The sequence below is a fragment of the Anomalospiza imberbis genome, chromosome 20 (assembly GCF_031753505.1).
Source record: "Anomalospiza imberbis isolate Cuckoo-Finch-1a 21T00152 chromosome 20, ASM3175350v1, whole genome shotgun sequence".
Taxonomy (NCBI): domain Eukaryota; kingdom Metazoa; phylum Chordata; class Aves; order Passeriformes; family Viduidae; genus Anomalospiza; species Anomalospiza imberbis.
In genome coordinates, this window is record NC_089700.1 from 4,906,541 (window position 1) to 4,918,571 (window position 12,031).

General features: G+C 43.1%; 1 protein-coding gene across 14 annotated transcripts in view; it reads left to right on the top strand.

Moving 5' to 3' along the window:
- CUX1 (cut like homeobox 1) overlaps positions 1–12,031 on the top strand; it is a 307,420-nt gene that overhangs the window by 211,208 nt on the left and 84,181 nt on the right. For all 14 annotated transcript variants that reach the window (XM_068210258.1, XM_068210246.1, XM_068210247.1 and 11 more), the window contains 2 exons: positions 7,977–8,081; positions 10,591–10,779. In XM_068210258.1, the coding sequence (XP_068066359.1) occupies positions 7,977–8,081; positions 10,591–10,779 (294 nt within the window). The remainder of the gene's footprint in view (positions 1–7,976; positions 8,082–10,590; positions 10,780–12,031) is intronic.

The following is a 12,031-nucleotide window of genomic DNA, read 5'->3' on the forward strand; positions in this document are numbered from 1 at the left end:
GATGTTGTGGCTCCCAGCCCTGTGTCCTGTGGGGTGAAGCAGGGACCATTCTTATCTTCAGCTCCGTCACCTCTCTTCTCCCAATGTTTTTTCTCACTTGGATCCTCCAGTTTTTTCATCCACGAGATTTCTGGGCTACTTTGCTTAATACCAGCCCCAGAACAAATTACTGGCTCATCAGAATAATTGCCTTGAATGCCAATGAGCTTTGCAATTTTCTGCTCAGAGAGAGGGAGGTGTAGTGACCACAAAGCTCCCTCCCTCTCCATTGTGTCATTAACACAAGGTGTAAACTGAATTTTCCCACAAAACATAACAGTGGGAGAAATTAATCCCTCGCTGGGTGCTGCAGATGAGGGGTGGGGACAGCCCCTTTTTCTCAGCTGCTGATCCAGGTGCTCAGTGCCATTAATCCACGATCTTGAGTGGGCTTTTATGGCAAGGCTGCTCCATTCTGGCTGGCAGAGAGGGTGACATGGGTGTAACCCTTCCCTTGGAAAGCCCTGAGAGGGTTTTTTATACAAAAAAGGCAAGAATAGTGCATTAAAAGTCTGGTGCAGCTGCAGCTGCCTGGGGGGGAGCTGGTAGCTCCTGCCATGGAGCTTTAGGAAGGGTGTAGGGTCTGAAGCCAAAACCCCCACTGGGCCCATGATAAAAGGTGCAATTCCATCATCTCCAGGCTCAGGAGAGCCGTGCTGCAGAATCCCTGGGCGCGTTCTCCTCATCCCCAGGGCTGCGGGACTCCGTGCCTCAGTTCCCACTGAGGGCACAATAGAGCCAAGTACAAGAGGAAGGGCTCCTTTTCACTTTATTAACCCAGCAGCTCAAGGACAAAACTTGATAACATAACCCAGAGTTCCCCCTGTATTTCCATGAAGATTTAATAATGCTGTAGTTTGGTGAAGGGACTAGTTTTATTAAGATTTCATTTTGCACAATAAATCACTGCATATTTTCTGATATGCTACGAAGTATAAGAATAAATAATTAAAACTAAACTACCCATACTTGTCAAAATAAATGATTTATCATAGTTTGGGATACAGCATCTTTGAATTTTTTATTGTTTGATTCCCAGAATATTCTAATTTCCAATCAGGGAAGCTAATGAAGCTCCAATATACATTTCTGCATTCACAGCAGTTACAGTTGTGTGACTGTTTATTTTAGACAAATATTTATGGCTAGCACTTTCCTGTACCTTTTCAAGTTTGCACCTTTCCAGTGTTTATGGCAGCAAAGTCACGAATCTTTTGGGACGACAAATTTATTCAAATGAATTATTGTTCTGTTTCTCTACTTCATCCAGGAGCCTGGAATCATCCAGTTGTGCCTGAGAGAAACAGAGGTTTTTGTTGGGAAGAATAATTTCTAGGTTGTGAAACCAGAAATATTTAAATATATTTGAATATTTAAATATATTATATTTAATATAAATGTTTGGGGGTTTTTTTATATTACAGCTGGGCTCATTTTAAGGTTTTAGTACTGAGTCTAAATTTGTGGCTTCGTGTCATTGTTGTGTCCAGATCTCTTTTCTGCCTTTACACATTGATCAAATAGTTAAAAAAAAAAATCTAATGAGCTTTGTAATTTGAGCTTCCTGCAAAGGAAAAGGTGCTTTTTCACTTTTAAAACAAAAAGAGAAGAACTTTGGTTAAGGTTGTTTGCTCCTGGGTTATTGTATTTTAATCTGAAAGAGGAGGAAATCGATTTGAAAAGCAGATTCAAGTATAGGTATCCTTAGATTCTGAGAGTGCTAAGAGAAGGAAAACATGAGACTTCTTTGTGTGTGTGCGTGGACTGTGTTGTGTAAGCTGTAGAAGAATTCAATTTTTTTTTCTTCTGTTATCCCTTTGGAAAAGCCAAATGTTTCCATTGGTTTTCTTTCCATCTTCACAGTGCTGATAGTGCTCCCAGATTTCTAGTTCTTATTTTTTTCTGGGGAAAGAAAGTCAAATATAGAAACTTCTAATTCCAATAAATCAAAACTGTACTTTCTAAAATATAGCAGCTTTTATTAAAGAATCTAGACTGGATCAATATCATTTACTCCACAGAAATGTAGTGGTGGGTTTTAAAGTCTGTACAGGAAGAGTGAATTTAAGCAATTTTTGGAGCCAAACTGCCACTAAAATACATAAAACAGTGTCTGCTATAAAAGTAGAAAGAAAACCTCACCAGGGTGTTTTAGCAAAAATGCTGCTCTCAAGATTATTTTTTATTTCCTTGTGTGTGGCACCTTCCTGTCTCCAACAAATCACATTGGAAAACGGTTCGAAAAGATATTCCTGCTAAGTGAGATTGCTATAAAATATGTATGTTTTTGAGCAGCAGATGGAATAAATTCCCCTTTTCACTCAGCAGCACAAGTGCAGCACAATACAGGTGGTGCTGATGCTCAGGGAGGGGGGCTGCTGTGAGCACCCTGATGAGGCATCCTTGGGTTTGCACTTCCATGAGGAAGGGAATTCATCCTGCCTCCACTCCTGCACCAATGACACTGCCAGAGGATTTGCTTTTATTTCTGACTCCCTTGGCAGTGGACTGGGTGCTTTCATTGTGTGCCATCCCCTGGGGAATTGCCCCATCCCTGGAATTGCCCCAGGCCAGGTTGGACAGGGCTTGGAGCACCCTGGGAGAGGGAAAGGTGTCCCTGCCCTGGCAGGGGGTGGAATGAAATGAGATTTAAGGTCCCTCCCAGCCCAAATCCCTGGATCCAGTTAAGTTACCCTGCTTCATGGCAGATGAAGGCATTCACTTAATCCTGGGATTTCACTGTCTGTAAAATGGGAATGAAAACGTTTCCTTTGCAAAGGGCATTTGAGATCCTTGCAGGGAGAAGTTCTGTATAAAGGCAAAATGTGGTTAATATTATTTTCATGCAAACATGGGTTTCCTGCAAATGCCTGGCTGTCAGTTGGGAATACATTTATCTGGCAGCCTTTCAGCACACAGAGGAGAGTGCAATAGCCTGAAGACAAGAGTGAAGACAACCCAACCTCTTCTGGTTGGTGGAGTTTTTTTCTTTTTTTTCCATTGTTGGAAAAAATAGGTGCCAGAGCCCTGAAAAATCTTTCATGTCCCTGATGTTCTTGTAACATTGCTGAAGTTCTGTGGAAGTTAGGGCCATCTTAAGGTTTTATAGCAAATTTTTATATCTGAAAAGTTAGGAAATTAAAGCACATTGAACCAGTGTGTTTTAATTGATGTTGTACTCCAAGAAACACAGCTTTTGCAGCAGCTTGCAAGTCTGAATGTCAGCTCCAAGCATGGTGATTGCTGTCATAACCAGGCTCATTAACTGCAGCAGAATTACTTGTGATAATACCCCCTCCTCACCCATAGGAAGATTTTCCCACATACAGCACTGAATTTAGCTTGGAATAAGGAAATAGAGTTTGGCTGGTGGAACTTTAAGGGAAAGGTTATACTTTTTTTTTCACATTAGTATCTCATTTTGCTGTTCACACCACTGGTCTTTGATCAAATTAACATTTTACTGTAAGTAGAAGAGCACTCGGTTCATGCTATTCATTATCTTGTCAGGAAACAAGGAGAATAATTTAAACTGGATATATTGTGTAAGGCTCTCTTTTTTTTTTTTCTATTTTTAATTGGAAAGCACACGGCAGCGTTACAATCATGACCTCCTGGCTCCGCTGTGAGCAGTACAATATTTACCTGCTGTATGAAGGAAAATGGAACTATTTTGAAATATTTTGTTACCAGGGAGGTAGTTCTGGACTAGAAAACAGTGGTAGGAATTAGGAGGAATTAGACAACTGAACTATGCTGAAAAATAGGATTTTGGGCAACACTGGATTTGCATGAGCTTCATCAAGGCCATTAGTGTGACTGTCACTGGTCATTGAGGGTTTTTTTTTTAGGCTGTGCATAGGATTTGTGAGTAAGAAAGCAGGAGTTTCAGCACTGCCTGGTGAAAAGCAACTGTGCAGTGGAATATCCATACCCAAAGGGGCTCCAGGAGAGCTGCAAAGGGACTTGGGACGAGGGCTGGAGTTCCAGGACAGGGGGCAATGACTTCCCACTGCCAGAGGGCAGGGATGGATGGGATATTGGGCAGGAATTGTTCCCTGGGAGCGTGGGCAGGCCCTGGCACAGGGTGCCCAGAGCAGCTGTGGCTGCCTCTGGGTCCCTGGCAGTGCCCAAGGCCAGGCTGGACAGGGCTCGGAGCAGCCTGGGATGGTGGAAGGTGTCCCTGCCCATGGCAGGGTGGCACTGGATGATCTTTAAGCTCCCTTCCAAACCCTTCCTGTAATTCTGTGAATGTCTCTGTATTTGTCAGCTGAAGCGGGACAGTTTCACACAAACAGAAGGTTTTGTGAGCTTTGCAGTGGCTCCAAGTTATGCAAGCTTCCTTGGGTTTAGCCATTTTCCATACTGGGCGCCTGTCTCTGGCTGCTCTCTTTTTTCTTACTTCAGGAAAAATTGTTCAACCATTTTTAAGAACAAGATTAGGAAAAAAGAAATCCATTTTCCCCCAGATGTTACGAGTTTTTCTTGCTGTTTTGGTGAGGAGCCTGCTGTGCCCAGATTTAATAGAAAGGGTTTGATGAGGGATGGTTCCCTTTTTTCTCAGGGTTGTATCTTCTGTTGCTTCAAGTAGAAAAATAATAAAAAAAAATAATAATTTAAAAACAGCCTCAAGTTTGGCCAGCCTATAAGAGTCTGGAAAAAAGAGTTCACAGAAACTCAGCAGAATCTGGTTTGAATTTGTTCAGGCTTTTCTGCCAGTGCCTGTCCCAGGCACGCTGCAGTCTGTCACTGCTCTGGCTGGGTGAGCATCCACCAGGCAGGTTTTGCTTTTTCTGGGTGTGATGTGAGATTTTGTGGGGGCACAAGGAAGGGAGACACTCCCCAGGCTGCCCCTGCCATGACTGGAGACATGAGCATGGGAGCAGGACGGGGAGAGGGGTTCGTGATGGGCAGGGAATGGGGACAGACACCAGGACAGGGACACTTGGAGGACCTTTTATGAGGACATTTGGAGAAGAAGCAACGAGGAGAAGAGGAAGGAGGAAATCGTGGGGGTAAGGCTCATTCTGGAAGTTTGTAGATGTTCATTAGGTCGTGCGAGGTACAAGCTGGGGTGTGCCTGCCTGGAGCTAAAGGTGCTGTGGAGCACAGGGGAGACAGAGATGGTGCTTCCAGCAGCCAAAATTAATTAGGAAGGGGACAGAGTGACAAGCAGAGAGGGGTGGCAGAGGAAGAGGCAGACCCAGAGGGTCTGGCAGTGGAGCAGCACAGCAGCCACTGCACAGGGTCTCGGCTCGGGAAGGGGCAGGGGCAGCTCCTGCCAGGCTGGGAGCCTCCAGCCAGGGCTGCCGTGCAGGGAGGTGTGCCAGGGGCTCCAGGAACCCAAACAGCTGCTCTACACTGTGCCAGTGCAGTCATTAATGTCCTGGAGCACCTCTGGTGCTGCAGCAAGGCTCCCGTGAGGAAGAGGTTAATGCCATCGGCAGAGGGGAGCGGGATTAGCACAGAGCAAATGAAGTGCAGGGGTCACACAGGGAACAAGAGGACCACGAGAAGATCACTCACCGAGCCATGTTCCTCTCAGAGCTGATGGAGCAGGGCATCTCATTGGGAAAATCCCATTGGAAAAGCCACAGCAGGTCCTGTGTGGTGCCACCCCACTCCTGAGCCCTAACCCAGGGTGGCTGAGCACCAGCCTCAGGTTTGGCTTTTCCAAACTTGTAAGTGCTCAAATTTGAAACTAGCATTCTTTCAACAGGGTTTTGTGTGTCATTTATAATTTATATTGTGATAGCACCCACAAGTGCTTTCCAGACACTGAGCACATCTGTAATTCTGGCTCTAAAAAGCTTCCATTCTGTGAGAGGAGGGAAAAAAGAGGGGAATTGACCAATATTTCCCAAATAAAACTGCCCAGAGTGTGTGCTGATGTATTTTTAACAATGCCTAGTATGAAATCTTGTCTGGTATTATTGCGAGGATCACAACAGGTGTTGGGAATTGGCTGGGGAGGCTGTGCAGAAAGGGCAGCTGACAGCTCACTGTATATGCAGATGTACCACCTATTAGCAATATCCTCTGTGGTTTGCTCGCATGCGAGCTGAATAGATTCTCCAAACAATGCTGCACTGAATGGAAGCCATCAGCAGAATTGCTCAAGGCTGCAAAACCCATTACTTATACAGCAGTAGATGGAAGAGCAAGTGCCACAGTGTAGTAACTTGTCCTGCTTTGCTGGAGTTGTTCTGCAGTTATTAGATCAATATATGTAGCTGCACATCTAATAAAGTACTAGAAAATAATTTATCTCAATGTGTATTGTTAGCTCAGTATTTATCCTAATATTATCCAGCCGCAAAAACAACATAAATCCCTCTTTTTGTGCCTTTTCTGCTGCTGTGTCCACGTTTTCCAAGCACACAATAGCTTGTGTCCCCTGCTCTGATTATGGGAGCCACATCACTGTACTTTTTACAATCACATTTTAATTACAGCTGTAGAACCTATGCAAAATCATTTAATACAATGTTGTGAGCAAATAGCGCAGATGATGCGTTTAGTATTTGATTGCTGTTAGTTTACTCATTGATTAAACATGCAGAGTCTGCTTTGACTGGGGAGGAAGTCAGAGACCACACACACACAGGGCTGTAGGGCTTATATTCACTGTAGGATTCACATTTTCTGTAGATTTTAATATTTGCTATAGATTTTATATTCATTATATGTTTTATATTACTATAAGTTGTATATTTGCTATAGCTCCCATATTCACTATAATTTTATATTCACTACAGGCTTTATATTTGCTCTATGTTCTATATTCACTATTTTAGATTTATATTTAGATTTTTAGACCTAGATTTTCCAAAGGATTAGCGAGGAGTCTGTGGAAGTCTGGGTGGCTCAAAAATGGCAGTGGGAATTTGTCATTCCATGAAGGAAGGGATCCATCAGCTGGTCAAGAAAAGTTTTGGTAGAACTGGGGATAGGTCTTGTAAGCAGAGATAGAAAATTATTTTGGCTATTTTCTGAAAGCACAGCATGATTTGCATGGAGTAGCCCAGGCAAAAAGCAGTGATTACTGAGGGAGGAAAGCAGTGTGGTTTTATAACAATAAAATAGATTTTTTTTAAAAGAGAGAAGACAATCTTGCCAGGAGGAGTGTATATTGTAAAAGAACCAGGTTTTGTTCCATTTCTAACAGAAGCTTACAGACAGTTATGAAAAGGACTTTGCTGCTATTTATTGCCTGAAGTTACTGATCCATCTGTCTCTACCCAAACTCTCTTACAGACAATTTTTCCTCATCATTCTGTCTTTCTCCTTTCTATTGCTATTCAATATTTAGATGGGAATTTTGACCAGTGGCCAAGTCAGAGGCTTATCAGCTATTGCATAAATCCTCAGCAGCTGGTAACTGAGCTGTGCAACATTGTCACTTTAGGGTTAAATATTGTTGAATAAATAGACCTGCTGAAAGAAAAGAATCTAACAATTCATGTTTTAGGGAATAATTACTGCAGAAAGACAGCCCACAACATTGTATGTGTGTTTGAGAGAGTGGTCAGAATATCTTTTAATTCAGCATTTACCCGTGAGAATTATTCCCATGAGGAGCCTTGCAATAAAATCTGCTTGGTCTATGAGAATAGAAAGAAATTGAATAAAAAGACTCCGTTTCCACTTGTATTTATTCAGTCTGGGAAATTCAGTGGGCCGCAGCATTAGTATCAGCAGGGGATTCCTTGCTCCTAGCGTTAAATTACTGTCATAATCGCTCAATTATTTCTTCCTTGTACTGTTTAAAATAAAAATCCATCACATTCTATGTTTTTTTCTAACATTTATTAGGTTGAGTGTTTAGGAAAATCAATTATATTCAGTCAGGCATGAATTGATGAATGTTCTTGTAATAATTGTCAGTTGTTAAACTGAATGTACTTTCTCTTTTCACCCCTTTTCATTTCCTTCAGAGGGCAGAGGTGGCTCAGAGAGAGGCAGAGACCTTAAGGGAGCAGCTCTCATCAGCTAACAAATCTCTCCAACTTGCTACGCAGATCCAGAAGGCACCTGATGTGGTGAGAGAAAATATTTACTGACTCTTACAGGTTTCTGGCATTCCTGCAGTACAGCTCCTTCAATTTATGCCCACAGCTATAAAAACAGCTGTTTGAAGTCACATTTTAACTAAAAGGGAAGGGTGTTCCTTCGGGACTGTGCTGGGGTTCAGCTTCTGAGGGGGCTGGTGGCTGGAGGAGACCACGAGAAGGACGGAGGTCACTTGGCTCTGTGGTGATCCATCACTCCCTGCTCCAGGTGGACGGCACAGCTCTCAGAAATCATTTCACATGGCTGAGAGCATCAGCAGAGGAGAAATGGAGGCAGCAAGAGCGCCTTGGTGGCCATCAGCACGTGCCTGCCTGCAGGGCCCTGAGGTGTGGGCTCCATCCCGAGGGCACCCGGAGCTCCCTGCTCTCTCTGCCTCTCCCAACTCCGTGTCTGGGCTGTCAGAGAAACTGGAAATAAGTTTGATACCACTCCAGTTTTCACTGGCTGTATCTAAACTGAGAATTACACGTGGGAAATTGAGAAGATACCCTGTACTCCTGCTTGTTGCCTCCTGTGTGTGGTTCTGACTGAAGCCAAGGCTGCTGATGGGACCTGCAGGCACAGGGGGTTGTTACAGGGCTCCAGCTGGCCCTGGGTGAGCAGGTAGCACAGATGAGCAGCCAGATTATTTTGATTTTTGTTTGCCAAAGGAGAAATAGGAGTATTTAAATGTAAATATGCAATTAAGTGAAATTTAGTCTACTTCTAAGCAGCAGATTTAAGAAACAAAAGAAATCACTGCTTTTTTTTTTTCCCTCGCAAGCCTTATACATGCTTGACACTGATAGCAGAGGAACACATGGCTGCCTTTAAAAATCATTTGCAGAGAATGAGTAACAAACCATAAGTCCTCCAGATCTGTTTGGTTGTCTATTAATACAACCCAGTATTTTCTCAGAGATGTTAAAAGATAGACAAGTAGGCTGCAAAACACAAAATAAAAAGCCTGAATATCACTTGTAACTCTGAATTACCTGCCTCTTCCTATCTCGTGTCCTAGTCTTATCATTATTTTAACATTAGGTCTTTCTTGTATTTAATAGTACTTCTGCACTTCATTTATATTTAATATGACAACTACTGCAGGATGAAAATGATCATTATCTATCTTATTTCAGACTCTACGTTCTAGTCTCAATAGGCACAAGCAGCAGATGATTATACAACTTGTGATGTTTCATGCAAGCAAATTAGAGGTTTTTTCAAGTTAAAAGTATAATTCAGTGTAATAGGAGAGTGTTGTTAACTGCTGTTCATACATGGAGCTTTCTGAGAGTGCAGCGGGGTGCAGTCACTGAGAATCAAGCTGAATGTTTAGAAGATATGGAAAAGGGGGTTTTGTTGTTCCTGTATTCCCAGAAAAGAGGGTATGGAGTACATTTCAATCTGCTGCAGTGTCACCTTCAGCTGTCAGGGTGTAGCTGGGGTGAATTCTCAGCTCTTTCACCACAGATCTTTGGTTTAGTGCTCACCATCTTCATCTCCTTCTTGCTGAATGGATTCTCTCCTTCACTGGTGCTTCTGAGGAACAGCCATTAACCTTTGTGAGATGCATTTTGGGCTCTTTAATGGAATGTGTGCACCTCCTTGGGCTGCCTCCTGCCCCCACAAGGCTTTCCTCACATTCTCCATGGAGGAGGCTCAGAGCTCCCCAGTGCATCACAGCTGTGATCTCCCAGCACAGAAGGATACAGAGATGGTGCAATTAGTCTCTATTATCTTTTCTGCATGCATCTGCCTCCTTCTGGACCTCTCTGTCTTCTCTGATTCCTTGTCCTCCCAGGAAGTCAGTCCAGAGAGGAAGTTCCAGACTCGAGGACAGATTTTACAGCTGTGGGAAACTGGAAGAAGGAAGATTTAGGAAAGGGAATTTCTGCAAATGGTGACCAAAGGGAGAATGGCCTTGTCTTAGAGCTGTCACATCTCTCTTCTTCCCCGTGGAGGGATGCTTGCAATAATGTTAACATGAACAATTTTCATGCAAGGATCAAGTTCATTGGAAGTAGCAGTTTGGGGCAATTTTTGACAATTTTGCCTGAAACGTGCAGTATGCGTGCAGAGAGCCACAGGCACGTGGCTCTGCCGTTCCTGATTAAGAAATTCTGCTCCATTACTTCAGAATATTTTATCTGATTAGTATTTTGTAAGCACAGATTTTCATAGTTGTCAAAGCACTTGGGCTATTAATAATAAATAGATCTAAATAGAATCCTTTGACTTTCACTGCTGCATCTTTCCAGTGCACTTATGAAATAGGGAAATTTATTCCCTCTGTTATCCCTGTTTTCCCAGAGAGCTGTCCTGGGGTGTAGGAAATTCCATCTTCCAGATTCCCAATGTCACTCACAGGAGTCCCAGATTTAGGAACTGGCTGTTTCTTGTGCCACCCAATGCTGTGTTTGCTTCTTGCCTAACCACCCTGAATTGAGGTGTGCTGCCTTTCCTTCCTTTCTGGCTCTGATCCTGCTTTCCCTCCAGGAGCAGGCCATCGAGGTGCTGACTCGCTCCAGCCTGGAAGTGGAGCTGGCCGCGAAGGAGCGCGAGATCGCCCAGCTCGTCGAAGATGTCCAGAGGCTCCAGGGCAGCCTCACCAAGCTGAGGGAGAACTCCAGCAGCCAAATCTCCCAGCTGGAGCAGCAGCTGACAGCCAAGAACAGCACACTCAAAGTAAGGCTATATCTCAGAGATGATGATATTGGGGTTTCCTGTGGTCCTGAGCCGTTGGCTTCTTCAGGGTGTGGCTGAATTCTGGTTTCTGTGGCATTCATGGAATCACAGAATGGTTTGAGTTAGAAGGGACCTTCAAACCCATCCCATTCCACCCCCCTGGGTATATTGCTTTCTAAGGGATCACAGCTTTCTAAATTCTAAATGGCCCAATCCTTACTGTTTTGAACTGTGTTTTTGCAGGACAAGGCTATCTTTAGGATTAAAATCACCACCAAACCCAGCAGACATCGAGCATGGATGTGTAATGAAACAGTTGAACTGAAAAAGCCCAGGAAATCCCTCTTCGATTTTCAAACTTTTAATTCCCATTCCAGTTATACATATTGAAGATTTGCATGGAACTGGTTTATCTTTCAATGTCCCTGCTACCCCCCTCCAGTTCTCTCCACTGGAAATGGAAAGTGTATCATTTAGGGCATAGAAACAAGTAAAATCAGGACATGGGGAAGGCTTTTACATAATAACCATTTAATTATTTAAATAATTATTATTTATTTATTTATCATTACCAATAACCATTTAATTATTTTTAACTGTGTATTTGCTGCACAGTAATTCCCATTTATAATTAGCACTCTGGCCCTATACTCATTTGCATAGGAGCAGCACTTCACTAGAACCAGAAGGAAGAGCTGAGAATTCTCTGAATGACCCTTTTACCTCTCTCTTGGGCAGTTTCACTTTCCCTGTGCTGAGCCCACACAGTTCTGATCTCTGAGTGAGCATGAGAAATGTTTCCTGACGTGGGGTATGAATCAGTTTCCTGTAACTCCTGTCTCCTTCATTGTTCCACCATCTATGAGCTCCGAAGTGTAAACAAGATAAATTTATCTATTCCATTAAAGACTTGGTAGTTCTGCAGGTTTGATAGTCTGAGAGTTTTCTGAGAGCAGGAGGCTGATAGTTCCCACTCAGCTCTGACTGTGGCGTGGGCAGCTTTGCTCTATCAGAATGATTTAATGTTCAATTGAAACTCTTACAAATTGCTCTAATTCTGACATTTTTTTAGCAGTTACTGGTATTGCTGTGGTGGAGCATAATTCACATGGAGAGAGACCTGTTAGGAATGAAAGCTGAAGTGTTGCAGTCAGTGTTCTCTGCATGCTTTAAGCTAGCTTTGCAGAATTTTTATGAAAATTCAGTGGAGCAAAGGACACCTATTATATAACTCCATTAACAGTATCAGTCT